General features: G+C 37.4%; 1 protein-coding gene across 1 annotated transcript in view; it reads right to left on the minus strand.

The window, feature by feature from the left end:
- Ras85D (GTPase ras-like protein 1) overlaps positions 1 to 21,452 on the minus strand; it is a 209,477-nt gene extending 188,025 nt beyond the window's left edge. The window contains exon 1 of the mRNA XM_090383776.1: positions 21,198 to 21,452. Coding sequence (XP_090239902.1) covers positions 21,198 to 21,228 — 31 coding nt within the window. The 5' untranslated portion in view covers positions 21,229 to 21,452. The remainder of the gene's footprint in view (positions 1 to 21,197) is intronic.
- Between the last annotated feature and the right edge of the window lie 146 nt (positions 21,453 to 21,598).

Here is a 21,598-nt window from a genome sequence, read left to right on the forward strand (position 1 = left end):
GGGTAATTGTGCAGTCAGATATGAAGTTTTCTGAGCAGTGCAGATAGGCTGCACGAGTAGCTCATGGGGTTTTGTCAATGATATACAGAAATTTTGCTAGCAGGGATAAGGAGGTGATTATCCTCCTTATCCTTGTATAAGGCAATGGTCAGACCACAGCTTGAGTACTGCACACAGGTATGGAAGCCTCATTTTAGGAAGGATGTAGAGCTGCTGGAACAAGTACAGAGAAGGGCAACAAGATTGGTAAGTGGAACAAAGGGTTGGTCTTATGAAGAAAGGCTTAAGTTCTACAAATTGTGGCATCTGGAAACAGGCACCTGCGAGGTGATTAATTGAGGTGTGGGCTTTGAATGGTTTGAGCAAGCTCAATGCTGATAGGATTCTTCCTCTTGCAGAGACTACTCACCTGAGGGGACATAAATTTAAATTGGGGAAAGACAATCATAGAATAGATGTGCAGAAACTTGCGTTTAGCCAGCGGGTGATTGATAGACGGAACAAATTTCCATCTGTCGTAGCAGAGGTTGAAAACTTAAATAAGTTAAAGGTAAATTTAATTTTTTTTTTTTTTTTGAGATACTATATAAGCTTACTTTCTTGCATCTTATGTGTCTACTAATGCTAATACATCTATTCTTGGTAACTACATTCTTTCTTATCATTTCGTGAAGCTTACAATCTAAAGAAAAATCCAACATCAGTGCCTAAAATTATCTTCTCAAAACCAAACGAAGTTGTTTATTTTTGATCCACAGTGCTTTTGTGAGTAACATAGGCTATGACAGTTAAATAAAAATAGTTTATATTTTATTATTTAATTCTTTGTAGTTATTCAACCTATCATCAATCATGTCAAGTGCTGGAAAGAAAAAAAGTGTCAACAGTATCTGGATGAATATCTAGCTTATGGTTTTATTGAAAGCCCATTCGACTGAAGACAGCCTACGCATCATATGTGTAATAGTTCTTTTTCGAATGAGGCTATGAAACCATCAAGACTTTTAGTTCACTTAAAAAGGAAACATCCCGATAAAGTTGGTAAATATATTGAATATTTTAAATATTTAAAACAAAATTTTTAGCAATGTAACACTGTTACTTCCTTATTTAAGAAGAACTCACAACTCACAAACAAATGACAATGGAATCACTGTGTCTTATAAAACTGCAGAAATAATTGAAAAAACTGGTAGTGCTCATACAGTTGCTGAGACTGTTATACAACCTGCATTAGACTGCAATTTCAACAGTGATGCATCAAAATCCTTTCAGTATTTTAAAAGCATTGCCATTGAGCAATGATTCAATTCGAAAACAAATTGATGAGATGTCAGTTAACATTGAAGAGCAGCTAATTGACTAACTAAAAAATTGAAAATTTTCTATTCAGATTGATGAATCCACAGTTACTGACAATAAGGCCCTTCTAATGGCATATGTTCATTATTTCCATGATGATTGTAAATTGCAAGAAGAGATGTTTGTAAAATGTATAGAAACTGACTGTAGTAGAGTATCCATTTTTGCTGCTGTAAAATCATGGTTTGATGAAAAACAAATACCATTGGAAAATTTGGTTTCCTGTTCCACTGATGGTGCTACATCCATGGTTGGAAGACATTTTATAGCTCACCTAAAGAAAGCAGGTCTCGAAGTGAAGTTCTTGCAATACACTGCATCGTGCGCAGACATCATCTGGTTGCAAAAAATATTATCAATCTCTCAGTATAATTATTAAAACCATCAATAAAATAAAGTCACAGCAAATATGACTGCCTTTTCAGAAAATTTGTTGATGTGAGGAAAATTTGTTGAAAAGTATGTGAGGCTTCTTTTACATACAGAAGTCAGATGGCTTTCTAAAGGAAACTGTAACAAGATTTGTAAAACTTTTTGATACGATAATTAGTTTTTTAGAAAGTGAAGGAGATCAGCAAACACAAAAACAACTTATACTGTATGGCTTGGATTTTTCAAAAACTTAATGAAGTATCACTTCAACTTCAAGGGAAATTAATTACGGTGATAGAGTGCAAAAGTGTATAGAGTGCAAAAGCCTTCACTGAAAAACTGAAAATATTTGAAAGCAATTTAAAGAAAACAATTTCATGGTATGCAACAGTTAGCTGAAATCAATGCTAAAATAACATTAGAGTTAATAATAGAAATTAATAATAAAATAATAGAGTTAGCTGAAATAATTCTTAAGATCACTGAGAATGATCTTAAGAATTATTAAGATCATTTGTGTTCTTTAAAAGGTGAATTGAAAAATAGATTTTCAGATTTATTTTTTTTTTGAAGTGAAGCCATTTAGATCTAGTAAAGCCATTAGATCCAATTGGATGTGATTTCAGGTCTGTTAGTGAATAAATTCAAGTAGAACTCATTGAATTAAAATATAATGAAGAATGCAAATACAAATTTGGAAACGGTGGAATGGCTGAATTGTGGGGATCAAACACAACTAAACTTCTTTATCCAACAATGTGATCTGAAATGGCCAAAGTACCGTACTTCTTTGTTTTCCGACGTCTTATATGGATGAAAGTGGTTTTAATTCAGTGAATAAAATATTAACAAAGGAAAGAAACAGAATACATATGTTCAAGAGGAGATATTAGAATTAAACTTACTAACATCATATTGAACATTGAACTTTTAGCTAATAACCATCAGGCTCAGGAATCCCATTGAATAAAAGGATTGAGTATAAAGTATTTTCTTGTTTAAAGTTTCATGGGAGGCAATTAGGGAGGAAAAAATTGTCTAACAAAGCCCTTTAAGAGTCAATAATTAAAAAAAGGTTGATAAACACTAGTCTAAATGATCTTGAATTACTTCTTTTACCAGTGACTCCAACTGGATAGATCCCACACACCCAGGTGCCTTTCTTAGTTTAACTTCAACAATTCTTCCACTTTCCTCTCAGTTATTACAAAATCATTTAGCTTACTGTTAGAGTTTAACTTCCAGCATCCCCTTCCCTAAAGAATTCCTTATGTGTGAATGTAGAGGCAAAACGTCATTCAGTTTGTCAGCAACCTGAGCAGGGTCGTAAACAATTGAACCAACAATAGAGTAGACCAATTTAACACAGTAGACCCATTTAAAATTTGACATCATCAGTTGGTCTCACTATGAAATTTAAAAAGTTGTCTGAGATCCCTGTAGTCACCTTTACAAAAGCAAAAATCCCACCCTTTACCATTGATGGCAGTTACATCTTTAAACTGATGAATATAATGCAAAGCTGTACAGATATATAGTGGGCCAATAAATCAATGCCTTATAATGGGAAATGACTTTCATCAACCGGTGAAATACCACCACTTTGCTTATTGGAGGCTTGAAGTGGTGAAACCCATGTTTAGTCTCTAGAGCAAAGTTTCCGGCATCCCCTCTCCCCATACTTCTCCTTCAACCCATGCACGGTACTAAGTACTATAGGTTTTGATACCGTTCGTGTTTGGGGTTGTCATAAAAAAAAAAAAAACTTCCAGATACCAACTAGTCCTTGTGTTTTGATCATTCCCACAATAACAAGACTTCAACACTTTTTGAATTTACTGAAAGACTGTTTCCTACACCAGCCTGGCAACAAGAGAAAGCAATGTTGTTGATCATATTGTCATCAGCGAACTTTTCATGCTTCAAAAACCTGCGATAAAAGACCAAACAGGCAGTAGTGATCATGATTGATGTTGGATTTACTTAGAGATGCAACAACACCCAAAGCAAGGCAAAGGGCTATTGCTTTCATAAAATAGCTAACGTGGTCTCGAACAGTTTTAAACTTTATGCAGTAGAACTAAATAGTAGTAGTAGGAGCAGCATCAGCCAAAAAAAAAAAAAAAAAAAAAAACACCATTCCCTCTAAATGCCTGTCCAGTTCCTCCTCAAATTTATTTAACCTATCAAATTCCACAGATGGAAGTTTATTCCAGCAATTAACCACATGCTGGCTAAAGGCAAATTTCCGCACATCTATTCTACTTCTGTCTTTTCTTAATTCAAATTTATGCCCCCTTAGGTTCGCAATCTGAACAAGTGGAAGGATCCCATCAGAATTCAGCTTGCTCAACTCATTCAAGGCCATATACACCTCAATTAGATCACTGCACAGGTGCCTAGTCTCCAGCCACTGCATTTTGCAGAACTTAAGCCTCTCTTGGTAAGAGGATCCCTTCATTCCACTCACCAATCTTATTGCCCTTCTCTGTACACACTAAGCAAATCTACATCCTTCCTAAGATGAGGCCTCCCAACCTGTATGCTTGTTATGTTATTTGGTTTTTAGGAGCATTAGCAACTAAGGCCATATTGCTCCGGGATATGCGGTGGTCATTCCCTGACCTTTCCGCATTCTCCGTATTTGGTGGTGACGGGCTCGAACCCTGGTCTAATCAAGAAGCGTGTGCTATGCACTGCTACTCCTTCCCACCTGGCTACGGAGGCGCCCCAACCTGTATGCATTACTCAAGGCGTGGCCTGACCATTGCCTTATACAGAGGGACAATCACCTTTTCCCTGCTAGCAAAATTCCTATATATCATTGACAAAACCCCATGACCTGCCCTGGCAGCCTGTCTGCATTGCTCAAAAAACTTCATATCTGACTACACAATTACTCCCAGGTCTTTTTCCTTTTCTACCACCTTAAGTGTAGTACCACACAATTGATACGTTTCTCTGGGGTTACTTCTACCCATATGCAGTACTTTGCATTTGTCAAGGTTAAACTTCAGTTGCCACTTCTTAGCCCATCTGCCCAAATTATCTAGATCCTGTTGCAGTAGCACACTGCCATTACTGTCATTAACAACCCTGCCAACCTTTGTATCATCTGCAAATTTTGATACTAAGCCTGATATACCTTCATCAATATCATTGATAAATATACAAAACAACAGAGGACCCAACACCGAACCCTGTGGGACACCACTAATAACATTAGTCCACGAAGAGCAGCACTCATTGATTACACACCCTCTGTCTTCTCCCACTCAACCATACTTTTATTCATTGTAGCAACTTAATCTTAATACCATTCTGCTCCAATTTGCAATAGTCTTCCATGTGCAACAATGTCAAAAGCTTTCCTGAAATCCAAATATATGATATCAAAATTATTTTTTGCATCCAGTTCCTTTGTAACCACATCATAATACCCAATCAAATTTGTCAGACAAGACTTTCCCTTAACAAACCAGTGCTGTGTCTGAATTATTGCTGCAGTCTTGTCTAGATGATTCTGCAATGCATCGTTAACCAGTGACTCCATTATTTTACCCGGAACAAAAGTTAAACTAACTGGTCTGTAATTACTCATGTCACCCTTCAATCCCCATTTGTGAATTGGAGATACATTTGCACATCTCCAGACCGTGGGGACCTCACCTGAGTCCAAGGATGCTCTCATAATTATGGCGAAGGGTTTTCTTAGTTGCTTTGCCACCTCCTTTAATATAACTGGATAGATCCCATCCACCCCAGGTGCCTTTCTTATGTTTAACTTCAATTTCTTCTCCACTTTGCTCTTAGTTATTACAAAATCATTAAGCACCCTGCTACAATTTGATAACCTTGTGGCATTTTCATACCTTAATAACTCATGTGTGAATGCAGATGCAAAATACTCATTCAGTTTGTTTGCTATCTGAGCAGGATCATCAACAGTCGAACCATCGATATCAAGCGGACCAATCAGATTCATCCCCTTCCTTTTAGAGTTTATATAAGAAAAGAAATCCTTGCTGTTTTTCTTAGCATCTTTTGCCAAAGATTTCTCGTAATCTGCCTTTGCCTGCCTAACCTCTTCTGTGACCTGATTACAGACTAGCTTATATCTGCCATAGGCTTCTGAGTCGCTTGATAATTTATATGCATCCCATGCATTTTTTCTTCTCTGTCACGAGTCTCATTAGTTTATTTGATAACCATTTAGGCCTAAACCTTGAACAATATTTCTTAATAGGTATGAAACTTTTAGTAGCTTCCACTATTAATTCCTTGAATGCTTCCCACGATGTTACTGTTGATAACATCTTCAGCTGATCCTGCTGTACAGAATTTAAAAACTGTCTGAGACCACTGTACTCACCTTTACGGAAGCAAAAACCCTTTCCTTTACCCCTGTAAGGTAATTATATCTTACAGGGGTAAAGGAAAGTAAAAAAAGAAAGAAAAATTATGTATTAATATATAATTAAAGGTAATTATATCTTTAAGTAAATCCCACATTAGTACACTGTGTTCACTGCCACCTAGTGGTTCCTTTACCTGCAAATTCTTAATACAAGAATGATCACTGCTGATAACCAGATCAAGAGTATTACCCTCTATGGTAGCCTCTCGTACATGCTACTGCAGAAAACAATCATCCAATAAATCCACAAAAGTCTTACTAGTGTGTGAGTGACCAACCCACAAGTTCCAGTCAATATCTGGGAAGTTTTATAAGACATTCTGATTTACTAGCCCACTCTATTTCTCTGTACAATTGTTCATTGTACTCATTCAAGTCATTAGGCCTATAACACACTCCTACTCTTATTTTTGCTTTCGCAGTGCTTATGTCACACCAAACTGACTCAACAGTGTACATCTATATCAACTGGATGCACTTCTTTTGATTTTATGTTTTTCTTCGTTAACAGCATAACACCTCCTCCCTTCCTATCCATCCTTTCTGTACACATTGTAGTCCCCAAATTCCAGTTCTGCATTCCTTATATCTGTCTGACACCACGTCTCTGCTATCCCAACAATATCCACCTTTGATGTCTTGACCAACACTTCCAATTCATAAAATTTATTTACTATACTTCTAGCATTGGTATACCTATCCTTATTATTAGTTACCCAAACACATCCCATATACCCACCTGCTTCACAATGACTGCCATCAGTTCCTGAAACCCCAAGCACCCCTCACTCCAGGTCGCTACTTATTCTAATAGAAGTTGTGCAAGAATCACTTTCACCTCTGCCTGCGGCTACGTTTAACATTTTAGTCTGTGAATCCCCCCCCCGAGCTAGCAGTTTTCTGACCCACCTAACACTGCCTCGATAGCATCAGCAAATATTCTTGCACCCTTTCTATTTAAGTGTATCACATCCCTGTAGAAGCAGTCTCTCCTGTTAACAAGTACAGACCACACTGAAAAAAATTCTACTCCTTGAGCCTTGCACAATCCCTCCTGAGCCGAATTGATTGTCAAGGCTCTCATCATGTATTCCCTCCTCCTACGTGTCTGGGCAGAATTACAGACACTTTCAAATTTAACCCTGATTCACGACTTTTTTACAACATTGACCTGTACTTGGTAAGTAAATCTGCAGATCTCCTACTCTTAATGTCATTGGTGCCAACGTGTACAACAATATCACCTTTTGTGCCCTTAAAAGATGATACAGGCTTTACATTATCAACTTTTGCCCATGGCAGACATACCCTGGTCCTGTTAAATGATGAAGTTACCAATAGCAAATTCTAAATGGGAAGCATTCAGAGATATTATTTAGAAGCTACCGTGCTTTTTATACCAACTAAGAGATACAGACATTGTGGGGATATCAGACATCGGGTCACTCAGACATAAGGGATTTAGAATTTGAATATAGGGAGTATGTGTGCAGGAAGGCTGACAGGACAGGAGGGTAAGGATATGCAAGAATGTTTGCTGATGCTATCGAGGCAGTGTTAGGTGGGTCGGAAAACTGCTAGATTGGGGGGATACAAGGACTAATAGATTAACAGTAGCCACTGGCAGAGGTGAAAGTGATTCTTGCACTACTTCTATTGGAATGAGCTGCAGCCTGTAAAATAAGATGCAGGATATTTCAGAGACTGCTGGGAATCATTGGGGTACAAATAAACACAGGTTGTGTTACGGTAGCTAAGAAAAAGAACAGGTGCATGTATACTTGCGTGTACACCAATGCTAGGAGTTTAGTAAATAAATTTGATGAATTTGAGGTATTGCTCAAAACATCAAAGGCAGATATTGTGGGGATTTCAGAGACGTGGTGTCACACAGATATAAGGAATGCAGAACTGGAATTTGGGGAGTACAATGTCTAGAAAGGATAGACAGGATAGGAAGGGAGGAGGGGTTATGCTATTAGTTAAGAAATACAAAATCCAAGGAAGTGAAGCCAGTCTACATTGCTGGACAGTGCAGTGTCGAGTCAGTTTGGTGTGACATAAGCATTGGAAGATCAAAATTGAGAGTAGGAGTGTGCTATAGGCCTAATGACTCTCATGAGTATAATAAGAAACTGTACAGGGAAATAAGAGTGGGCCAGTAAATCAGAGAGTCTTATAATGGGGGATTTTAATTTCCCAGATATTGACTGGAATTTGGGGCTGGTCACTCGCACACTAACAAGGCTTTTGGGGATTTATTGGATGATTGTTTTCTACATCAGCATGTTCAGGAGGCAACTAGAGGGAGTAATACACTTGATTTGATTATCAGTAATGATTCTTCATGCATTAAGAATCTGGAGGTAAATGAACCACTAAGTAGCAGTGATCACAGTGTGCTGAAGTGGGATTTACTCAAAGAGGTAACTACCACTAGGGGTAAAGGGAAGGGTTACTGCTTTCGTAAAGGCGACTACGATGGACTGAGACAGTATTTAAATTCTATACAGTGGGAACAACTGATGATGTTACCAACAGCAAATTCAAAATGGGAAGCATTCAAAGAACTTATCTTGGAAGCTACTAGGCTTTACATACCAACTAAGAAATATTGTTCAAGGTTTAGGCCTAAGTGGATGTCAGATGAACTAATGAGACATATGGCAGAGAAGAAAAATGGATGGGATACATACAAATTAACACGTGACACAGATGCCTATGATAGATACAAGTTGATCTGTAACCAAGTTACAAAGGAGGTTAGGCAGGCGAAGGCAGATTACGAGAAATATTTGGCAAGGGATGCAAAGAAAAACAGCAAAGAGTTCTTTACTTATGTAAACTCTAGAAGGAAGGGGATGAATCAGATTCGTCCACTTGATATCAATGGGTCAACTGTTGATGATCCTGCTCAGGTAGCTAACAAACTGAATGAATCTTTTGCATCGACATTCACACACGAGGAGTTATTCAGCGAGGGGAATGCCAGAGGTGTATTCAATTCTGGCAGTAAGCTAGAGAATCTTGTAATAACTGAGAGTAAAGTGGAGGAGAAATTGTTGAAGATAAATACAAGAAAGGCACCTGGGGTGTATGGGATCTATCCAGTTATATTAAAGGAAGCAGCAAAGGAAGTAAGCAAACCCTTAGCCATAATTATGAGAGCTTCCTTGGACTCAGGGGAAGTACCCATGGACTGGAGATGTGCAAATGTGACCCCAATTCACAAAGGAGGATCAAAGGGCGACACAAGTAATTATAGACCTGTTAGTTTAACTTGTGTTCCTGGAAAATTAATGGAGGCACTGGTTAAAGAAGCACTGCAGGATCATCTAGACAAGACTTCAGTTATAGCTCAGACATAGCATGGTTTTGTTAAGGGGAAGTCTTGCTTGACCAATTTGATTGGATACTATGATGCAGTCACAAAAGAACTTGATGCAGGGAATAACTGTGATGTTATATACTTGGATCTTAGAAAGGCTTTTGATACTGTTGCACATGGAAGACTGCTGCACAAATTGGAGCAGTGTGGCACTGGAGGCAAATTGCTGCTATGGATAAAGGGGTGGTTGAGGGGGAGAAGACAGAGTGGTAATCAATGGACACTGCTTATCGTGGATTAATGTTATTAGTGGAGTCCCTCAGGGTTCAGTATTGGGTCCATTATTGTTTTCTGTATTTATAAATGATATTGATGATGGTATATCAAGCTTAATGTAGAAGTTTGCAGACGATACGAAGGTTGGCAGGGTTGTTAAGGACGCTACTGACACTATGCTACTGCAACAGGATCTGGAAAGGTTGAGCAGATGGGCTGAGAGGTGGCAAATGAAGTTTAACATTGACAAATGTAAAGTACTACATATGGGAAACAGCAACCCCAGAGCAACATATCAACTCTGTGGTACTATCAACTCTCTGACAGTGGTAGAGAATGAAAGGGACCTGGGGGTGGTTGTGCAGGAAGATATGAAGTTTTCTGAGCAGTGCAGACGGGCTGCAAGAGTAGCTCATGGTGTATTGTTGATGATATATAGGAATTTTTCTAGCAGGGATAAGGAGGTGATTATTCCCTTGTATAAGGCAATGGTCAGACTGCACCTAGAGTACTGTATACAGGTCTGGAGGCCTCATTTCAAGAAGGATGTAGAGATGCTGGAACGAGTACAGAGAAGGGCAACAAGATTAGTGAATGGAACAAAGGGGTGCTCTTACGACGAAAACGTTTTGCAAATTACAGTGTCTGGAGACTAGGCACCGGCGAGGTGATCTGATAGAGGTGTATAAAGCCTTGAATGGTTTGAGCATGCTCAATGCTGATGGGATTCTTCCTCTTGCTCAGAATAATCACCTGAGAGGGCATAAATTCAAATTGAGGAAAGACAGATGCAGGATAGACGTGAGGAAATTTGCCTTTAGCCAGCGTGTGGTTGGTTGCTGGAATAGACTTCCATCCCTTGTCGTGGAAGTTTATAGCCTAAATAAGTTTAAGGCTCAGCTGGACAGGTATTTCGAACGAACAGAGGGGTGAAGTGGAAGTGGTTATTTTTTATTTATTTATTTATTTTATTTATTTTATTTTTTTTTTTGGCTGATGCTGCATAAGCTTGCTTTCTTGCATCAAATGCCTCTACTAATGCTAATGCTATGTTCTTAGTAAGAAGCTCATAAAATCAAAAACCTAAATGGATGTCAGGTGATGCTAATGGCAGCAAAGAAAATGGATGGGATGCATATTAATAATTAGGTGATACAGATGTCTTTGGTAGGTATAAACTAGTCTGCAATCAAGTCACAAAAAATATTAGGCAAGCTAAAGCAGATAACAAGAAGTCACTGGCAAAGAATACAAAGAAAATTAGCAAAAAACTTCTTTAATAATATAAACAGAGGACTGAGTTGATCCACATTGATCCACTAGATATGAATTAATTAACTGTTGATAATCCTGCACAGGTTTCTGACAAACTGAATGGGTAGTTTGCATAAATGTTCACATAAGGAATTTTTTAGGGGCTGCCAGATTCAAATTGGAAAATTCAACAATTTTGTAATAACTGAGAGGAAAATAGGAGAAATTATTGAAGTTAAGAGTAAAAAAGAAACCTGGAGTGGATGAGATCTATCCAGTTATATTAAAGGAGGCAAGCACACCTGTGGCCATGATTATGAGAGCATCCTGGATTCAGCAGAGGTCCTTATGGACTGGATCCCCCCCAATTAACAAAGGGGGTTCAAAGGGAAACAGGAGTAATTATAGACCTGTTAGCTTGAGTTTTGTTATTCCAAGGGAAAATAATGGAGTCAGTTGTTAAAGAAGTAATGGAGTTCCATCTAGACAAGAATGCAGTTATACTGCAATCAGAGCATGAATTTGTTAAGGGACAATCTTGTCAGACTAGCCAAATTCAATATTGTGATACAGAAAGGAACTAGATGCAAAAAATATTTTTGACATGATATACTTAGATTTCAGGAAAGCTTTTGATTCTGTTGCACATAAAAGACTGCTGTACAAATTGGAGCAGTGTATTATTAAGGACAAATTACAATATGGATAAAGTGCTGTGATAAAAACAGTGATAATCAACAGGCACTGCTCTTCTTGGATTAATATAAGTACTGGCTCAGTGCTAAGACCAGCATTGTTTTCTATGTACATTAATGATAATGAAGGAGGCATATCAGGCTAAATATCTAACCATGCAGATGTTACAAAGGATGGCAGAGTAGTTAAACACAGTAGTCATAGTATGCTACAGGCAAATTAGGTAGATAGGCTATAAAGTGGCAACTGAAGTTAACATTGACAAATGCAAAGCACTTCATATGGGGGAGCAGTAATTCCAAATTAACATATACCTACTGTGTGGTACAATACTAAAGGCAGTGGAGAAAGAAAAAGACCTGTAAGTAATTATGTAGTCAGGCATGAAGTTCTCTGAGCAGGCTAGACAGGTTGCCAAGATGGCACATAGGGTTTTGTCAATAATATAAAGGAGTTTTGCTGGCAGGGATAGAGTTAATCCCATTATATGAGGCAATGGCTAGGCCACATAGTACTGCATACAGTTCTGGAAGTCTCATTTTAGAAAGGACATGCATGTGCTGAAATGAGTGCAGAGAGTAGCAACATGATTGGTGAGGACAACAAAAGGGTGTTCTTACCTGGAAAGGTTTCAGGTAAACTGCAAACTGCAACCTCTATAGACTAAATACCTGCGAGATCTGATTGAGATGTTTAACACCTTGAATGAATTGAGTAAGCTCAATGTTGATGGAATCCTTCCTAGTGTTCAAACTACACATGAGGGGATATAAATTCACATAGATGAAGAATTATTTGGAGGCTGAATGTGCAGAAATTTGTCTTCAGCCAGAATATGGTTGTTTGTTGGAACAAATTCCAGTAGTGTTGCAGCAGTGAGTAATCAGAATGAGTTCAAGAACTGGATAAACTGTTGGAGAGTAAAATGGGAAATGTTAGCTTTTTTTCCCCGATGCTGTATAAGCTTTCTTTCCTGCATCATTTGCCACTACTAACTACTACAACAAATGAACTGAGCAACCACTTACATCTCTTTATAGGCCTTGGTTTAAGGGACATGTTCCAAACAAATGCATCAATGCACTAATCACGAAGTCAGCTGCCTTTCCTCACATTCTTCGGTGAACCAGAAAGTTGTTGTTATGGGGGTTTGATGGCGCATAAGCTACTTTGGCTATAATGGGAGTCAGAAAGTAATGTTTGCCTTTGACTAAGTACTTTTAGTAATATTAATATATTACTAAAAATAATTTGGGTAATTTATTAACCAAGTTATTTGTGTAATGCTGATAAACATGTTTGTTATTTTCACATTTTCCTTTTCAGCCCAGGAAATACTTAAATCAAAAAATTTATCTTATGCTACTTCCTAACTACCTTGTATATATATACACCGAAGGATATATTAAGATGGGAATTACCACATCCAGGTTCATGCCATTAATTTTGCTATCCCTGAGTAACAAAAATTAATGACACAAACAAAACTGGGCAGCAACAAAAGGTTACTGGTTGAAAATGGTACATTTTAATGTAGTGGAGAGGATCAGCATCTTTTTTATATTCGAGAAGAAGTCCTGTACATAACCTAACAAAGTTATTCCTCTGATATTCATGGAAGTGCAGATCCCAGAAGGGATTAATATTCTCTGAGCATGTTCATGCACATTCTGTTCCTGCATTATATTCAAAGAAAACTATGCTGTTATTCCCCATGAAGCATAAAGGCTGAATTTGCCTCATTGTGCCCTCCCCACAAAAAACAATAAGATTAGATTTATGAGTGGCGAGTAGTTAGAATAAATGTTAACCATAATGATTTCAGCTGCACAACTTACAGAATATAATAAAGCAAATTCTATGCAAAGAAATCCTTAACTGACAATGTAATGTAAATATTCATAATTTGATGTATTCCAGATCCTTCTCAATGACTAATACACACAGACATTTACCTTTCATTTCTATAATCACTTTTGACTATATGGATGAAATTAATACATGACGCACCTTTAAAATTTAAGGGTTTTATATAGGATGTAAAGCTAAAAAGGGAAGGGGGTGATGTACCATATGTAAATGCAAACACACACTAACAATAATGTCAAGAAAGTAGTGGTATAGCATATCACAACATCCTCTACTACAAACTGCATTCAATACAGTAACAAGATACTATTTACTGTCTACTTCATGAGAAATATTAGACAATTATTTATTCAGGCTAAAATAGTTAAACGTATGATGGACAACTAATCATGAAACTACATGGGTTTCTTTTTGTGTGATCAAGGAGGGGTAGCAGCTTAGTTCTGACTGATAGCTGCTAATTAATATCACTATATATATATATATTTTTTTTTTTTTTTTGTTTCTTATTCTTTCTTTGTGTGTTTGAATATTGAATGTGATCGTGAAATCTTAAAGTTGATATATCAGTTCGTTCAAACTTGGATAGTTTGTTGGCTCCTTAAAGTAGAAAGAAATTTGATTTTTTTGTTTTCTTTTTACTCAGGTTTTTTTTCTAATTTAGTGTTTTCATTTCTTTGTAATTTATTTTGTAATATGGATGTTGTGGTGAATCAGAGGTTTTTGTATAGTTTCAAAAGTGTAGGACTAAAAGATGTGGCTGAGTGGTACAAGCATTGGTCTGATTGCCTGTGATATGAAAGTCCTTGTGGGAGTCATATGAAATATGCTGAAAGGAAGCACAGATTGTTTTCTGAGAGCAGCAGCCCCCAGAAAAAAAAAATAAAGAGGTAAAATGCCTGGCCATCCATTTTCTCTGATTACAGCTTGCTTGTAGCTGCGACCGAAGAACAGTGATTGTCAAGTTCTGCGATTGGCTGATTACTGTGAATGCGTAATTTGCCTTTCTGATTGTTTGATTGGATGCAAATTTGTTTCTGATTTTAGCAGTAAATGCGAAATTATCATTAGCTTTGTTTCGTCGTATTGTTTAATCATTATTGTGCTCAGTTATTTAATGTTTAATCGTTACTGAGCTATCGAAATTAGAAGTTTAGTCATCGGTATTGTGCTGCTCTCTGATATATATATATATATATTTTTTTTTTTTTTTAATCAGAGGCAAGTTTTCTTTGCATTCAAGTATTTTTTTGATGATTTGATTGTTTTTACATTTATTGCATTAGTTATTAGTGTAATATTCCCTTGATGGTAGTGGGGGTGTGGGGACAGCTGCCCCCACAGAAGAGTGGGCCTGGGGGTGGCAACCCTCAGAAAAATAAAAAAAAATTTTGTAGACATGCATGCATCAGTGCATCAGCAATTCTCATTGTTAAAGCACATGGAATTGTCTAGTAATGTAGGGTCACAAAAGCAGAGGTTTGCAGTCCCCAAAAATTTTTAAAAAAAAAAGTATTTTTATATATGTACATGAGCAATTTTCATTGTTAATGCACTCTAGTAACATAAAGATGAGAAGTATCACTGGTTGTCTGGTCTTAATTTTTTTTTTTAAATGAAAACACCAAACACGAGAGGTATTAGAACCTATAATAGTTAGTACTATACATGGATTGGAGGTTGAGAAGACGAAAGGAGATATTTGTTGACATCAAACGAACTTCTGTAGACTGAAATTTTCAGGAAAAATGTATGAAGGAAGGTTGTTCCAGAAAATGGCAGTTGAATGAATAAACAAGGAAGATGAAAAGTTGGTTCTGTGAGTTTGAAGTTGGACAGTAAATGGATGTTGGCTGGTGGTGGCACGTTGAATTGTTTTGAAAGAGGGAGTGGGATTATGGAAGCCAATTTAGAACAGTGCCCATGGAAGTATCTTTAGAAAAGGCATGCAGCAGACACAGTACATCTTTGAGACATCTCTGAGTGTGGAGAGACTGTTTAGAGATGAGTCATTAATTAACCTAACTGCCCTCTTCTGAATGGAATCTAGAACCTGAGAGAGGTTTTAGGCACCACCCCAGATGTGGAAACGATATTCCATGGTAGGGTGGATTTGCGATTTATACAGAGTGAACAGCTGTTTGGAAGAAAAGTACCGCTGAGAGTGAAAGAGAAAACCAAGTTTTTTAGATAGGAAGCAATATTTGTAATGTGCTTGTCCCAAGAGAGATTAGAAGTCAGAGTAATCCCCAAAAGAGATATATCATTTTTCCTAGAAATCGGTGTGTCACCAAAAATAAGCATAGGAGCAGAAGAATCCTTTTTGCGAGATATAAGCATGACTGAGTTTTAGAAGGATTGAAATCAACTAAGTTGTCTTTGCCCCACTGGAGAATTACCTGGGGATCGGCATTTAAGGAATTGGTAGCGGATATTCAGGAAGTTGAAGCTGATTGAGCAGGGCAAGGTTTCTCAAACTGGAAGGTAGTATGCAATGTGTTATCATCGGCAAAACTGTGGATGGGATTTCCGGTCAATGGAAGAAGGTCATTAATATACAAGAGGAAATGAGTGGGGGAAAGAACTGAACCTTGGGGGACAACAGCATTAGTGAAGAAGTTAGAAGACAGAGAGAGATGGAATCCATAAAACCAGTATGGAATCCGGAAAATGGAATCCATACTGGCGATCATTGATCTGATGGAAGTTTCTAGATAATTTAAGAGTTGGTAGTTAATTGATTTCTCCATTACTTTAGAAAGAGTAGAAGTAATTGCAATGGGATGATAATTCGATGGGAGGGATTTGTCACCCACCTTTTTTAGGAATTGGCTGGATATGAACAAATTTCCCATCAGAAGGAAAAACAGCTTTCGAATTAGAAAGTGAAAAAAGGTAGCAAAGAACAGGAGTAAATTCAGGAGCACAGGTTTTGAGATCAAGTGGAGAAATACCATCTTGACCTGAAGATGTCTTAGCATCAAGTTTCATCAAAATGACATCGGACATCCATTTGACGGATATCCTTCTGATATCGTTTTGATGTAAAACCACAGGAGGCATTGAATGGAGCGTGCTAGGAATGGTGGATGGAGTTATACCAAGATCATTAATACAAGAGTTGAAAGAGAAATCGGATGCTAGCAGGTCAGTTTTATTCTTTGCTGAAGTGACAATAGAACCATCTGGTTTTGAGAGATGGTGGGAGCAGCGTTGGGCAAAGGTTGCGGCCAACAGCTTTGGCAAGAGACCAGAATGCTCGGCTACCATTAGGGCAAGAGAAGTGGAGTGTGAGATAAAGGATTCTATTCCTACAAGAATAATTTCACGATCCTACACGATCTAAGCACACGTTGACATCAGAAGTTTTCAAACAGTAATCCGACCAAGGAAAAGAAATCTCGCAGGTCACCCCATTTTGCATTCTCATAATGCCAAATGACATAGTTTGGGAATAGCCATAAAATAAAGCCTCCATTCGAGAAGAGAATCACCAAGTTGTGATCTGAGGTGCCTAAAGGACCACTCACTTTAACCATGTACTTAGAAGGGGTGTTTGTGAGGAAAAGATCAAGTGTGTTGGCTGTATAGTTAGGACTGTCCGGTATTCTGGAAGGTAAATGAACAATCTGCGCCTCAGCATCTCGATCAGCTGGGTCTGTGTGACTAGAAAATGGAAGCCTGCTGGATTTGTGAACATTAAAATCACCAAGGAAAATTACCTCACTGTTAGGAGAGTTGGACTGGAGAAAGTCAAGTTGCAGGGAGAGGAAGTCAAAAGTTCAAAGTGATTGGTGGAGTTGGGAGAACGGTAGAGAAAACAGATGAATTTGACAGAATGAGGTAGAGAGATTTTAAGCCAGAGAAGATCGAAAAGAGGATATTCCAAATTACCAAGTCTCTGACAGGGAATATCAGAACGGAAATATGCAAAAGTACCATTGACTTTTGCACATTTCTTATTTAATTAACTTTGAGACAAAAGGCATCATACAGTGAATAACTTGGGCAACTGAGATGAGCAGTGGTTGAATCAACTGATAACTGAGATTCAGTCAGACAAAGTACATGGAGTTTGGCAGACTAAGTGGAAATGGACATCATTAAGATTAGAACTGAGACCACGTATATTTGTGAAATGAACTAGGAAATGTTTCGGAGGTTTAAATCATTTCGCCGATAAGTTTGCTCTATTAGTTTGACAATTCATGGTGTATTCAGTAGTAAGAAAAAGGTGGTGGGAGGGACATGCTGTATGAAGTAATGAAATTTTTGGATATAACATACAAATGGTAAGAATATAGCCAGATACTGCATGATGGAAGAGATTATTATTATTAGTCATAATGGTGCAAGGAAGCCCGAGGCTTATGCTGCACCAGCCAAAAAAATTCCTAAGTTACCCTACCCTGAGAGAGAGAGAGAGAGAGAAGGGAATCGCCAAGAAAGCAAGAGAGAAGAATGATGATATCCAGCACAGGACACCGGGTTTGCCAAGCCCAAACTCACCAGATGTGAGCACCTGGGGTTAGATGGGGAAGGGCTGACCGGAACTTAGCTCTGGAAACTAAACTTGGGTTCCACCACTTCAAGCCTCCAATAAGAAAAGTGGTGGTATTGCACTGGTTGAAAGAGTTATCTACCACCTAGTATTGCCTGGTAACACAGAGGCAGCATTCCTCCGTGTGATGGTACCACAGCTCGACCCCTGTTTACATTGTTTCACACCTGCATAAGCATGGGAGTTATACCCAGGATTTTTAACAGCCACCATCGTGAAGGTAAGCAGAGGATTTGGCTGTCACAGACCATTCGGACTTCGTCGAAATTGGGTCCGCTTGACTTGAGCATCACCTGAATATCAGTGTTTTAAACTCCCGGGTAGCAAGCACAGCTTGCCTGGCCTATCTGAGAGAATGTCTGCGACAGCCTCATGGACCAACTTGCTACTTGTTTTAAAAAATTTGCATTTATATTCCCTTATTTTTTGTTCCCTGTTGCTGTTTCTTTTTTGTCATTTCAGCTTCAACATATTGTGATGTCATGTGACTTCCACCTGTAATGTGCAGTCAAGGAGAGGGAGAAAACAGTGAGTGGGATGTGGCTTGTTTCTGCCAATCACTCTTGGCACTACTCCTCACCAAAGGTAAGTCACACTTTCACGTTCAGTCATCCATCGTATGCTTAACTGCATTTTTACCTTTATTTATTTGGAATAATGCATAAATTATAGTGCTTAATGCTAATTGACCTGTATACAAAAATACAAAGTAAAAATTAACAAAAATGTACAATAATCAATAACATGGAACAATTGTATTATTGATTATTTTACATTCTTATTATTACTGCTATGAATAACATGTAATTAAAAAAATTAAAAAATAAAAGTTAAATTAGTACACCAAGAGTCAGCTTCCAGAATTAATTTTTGGGAACAAAAAATTATCAATCCCGTGAGATTTAATTAGTTTCATACAGTAAAATACTGGGTTCGTAGATGAATAGTTTGTTCTAAGAAGGGACAAGAACAGGAATTTGTTTGAGGAATGTGCCAAGGAATAAGAATTAGAAGACCAGGAGAGTCAATAAAAGTGTGGACTAAATAAATGAAAATTTTATAAATGAAAGGGTATGACTGAAAGTCTTGTCAATTAAGAGGAATTAAATGAAACCTGTTGCATAGAGCATTATAATCTCTGCAGTGGAACTCTGTTTCTTGAAACAAAGTAAAGAAATAAATTTGATTTGAATACATTTAAGCAGGTCCGAAAGATATTTCTGGGATGCAGCACAAATAATAACAAAATAGTCAAGAAGTAAAATTAGTTGCTTGAAAAGGTCACAATAGCAGCCTCGCTATTAAATGCCAAGGTAGTGAGTTTAATGAGACCAAGAAGTAGAATAGCTTGGGGAACAATGTTATTTATACGAGCCAAGGGATGAAGTTCATGACATAAGGTGGTACCAAGATCTCTGATGTGATCAACAACTGCAACCTCTTACTGATCAAAATAATTCAATAGTATTAAAGCTAACATCTGGGGGAAAAAATAAATAAAATAACTAGCACTTGTATTTAAAGATATTGTTTTCACTGAGCCAATACGAAATAAATTCAAAAAAAAACTAAAATAGAAAGCATTGGATATTGAATCCATAACTTAGACTTTATGGTCATCAGCAAATATTGCCATTTAACATCAAAAGTTTGGAAAACTATTGTTAGGTCATTGAAATATACAAACATTAAAGTCCAGAGGAGCTCTGTGGCACTCTGCAAGAGGAAAAAACAATGAAGGATGAATCCCTCCCTTCAAGAACAACCTTTGCTGACCTTTTGTTTAACAATTGTATTACAAGGCAGTAACATTCTATAAGATAGTAACTTAAAATAAAGCACTTTAGGGTGAACAGAGTCAAAAGCTTTGTAATGTCTAATAACAGACTATTAATGCGATGACCCTTATCCTGATTGCAAAAATAAGGCCAAATTGGAGCGCGCTGATCTACATGGAATAAACCAGAATTGGAATTTGTGGATAAAAGGATGAATTCATGGATGTATGTCTGTATATACTCAATTTCTTGAAAATTGTAGTTTCAAAGATCCTAGCTAAAATGTTAATTGAGAAGGATCAGTAATCATAGAAATCAGATTTATGTTCACAGTTTTAAAAATAGGAATTAAGTGTGAACTTCTGAAAGCATTAAGCAAAACACCAAAGGAAATCAGTATAAATAGGCAAAATTTAGTCAGGCATTTTTAAAACAGTACGACTGGGAGCCCATCAGGTCCAGCATCGGTATAGACTTTGACGTTAGAAATAATACAGGTAGTTAAAATATCGTCAGGCTAAAGTTCAAATGAACTCAGACAACCCCGTATGTCAACTATCGGTTAAAAACAGCGGTCGGGAACTGTCATAATTCAAGGATGAAGCTCGAAAAACATTTTCGAAAAGATATGCCTTTTCTGTAGAAGAAAGGCAAGAAAAAAAAATTGTTGAGGAGAGTAGGTATTACGTTTCGTTTAATCAAACCTTTGAAAAGAAAAAAAGAAAGAAAAAAAAACAGGAAATGTTTGATGCTGGAGTTGTGTATAGCAAATTAGATGGATCTAAGATATCGATGGGAATTGATTTACTTTTTTTTCTTTACCTCTCAAGTTTGATATCTGAGAAAGCCCCATACGACTGGGTACGATTCTCAAGTTATGTAAGCAATTCTATGTATTTTATCCATTACTTGGGTAAAATACACAAACAGTACAAACATTCTGAGCACTTGGTACTACAAGCAACAAAAAAAAAAAAAAGAATTTTTTTATTCCTTTATTATCTGCAATGCAATTTCGTCAAAATATTTTTAACACCGGTCTTCTACAGACATCATAGGGACACATTCTTTTATCATTCATAATTGTTCTGTCCCCTAAGTTTACATTTCTTTTAAATATGCATGCCTACTAATACTGGAATTCAGACATCGCCCTAAACATCAATGATAATGAAATTCCACTACACAGATAACGATGTCAACTGTGACTGAAATAGGAATACGAGAGGGGTTCAATTACTCTTGAACCAATTAAGCCTAAGCGACTTCCTAAAAACCACTTACCACCAACAACCACCAGTTTGTACTCGGTCATTCTTTACCTGTCACCGAAAAGTCCACTTACGGCCTTTCCTCGAAGCTACCCTATATCCTTATTTTCTATTTACAGAAAACCCACGAAAGCCAATTCAGTTTAGCCGAAAAGTTTTCGGACCAACTTCATCAGCACAAGAGTACACATATAAAAACACAACTACAAAGCGTCAAATAACACCACATAAAAAATATGAGAACACCACCACAACCTTAAGAAACAAGACAATCTTACTAATGAAAGACCCATAGCGCCCTCTTAAACAAGAAGTAACCCCATAATTACGATATCGAATTGGCTGGGTACCACTGCTACGCCGCCCTAAATATACCGTATTCTCGAAAGTCCCGCGTCCATAAAAAGGCAGCGC

The sequence above is a fragment of the Mastigoproctus giganteus genome, chromosome 10, assembly GCF_048544385.1.
Source record: "Mastigoproctus giganteus isolate SK-2022 chromosome 10, ASM4854438v1, whole genome shotgun sequence".
Classification (NCBI taxonomy): domain Eukaryota; kingdom Metazoa; phylum Arthropoda; class Arachnida; order Uropygi; family Thelyphonidae; genus Mastigoproctus; species Mastigoproctus giganteus.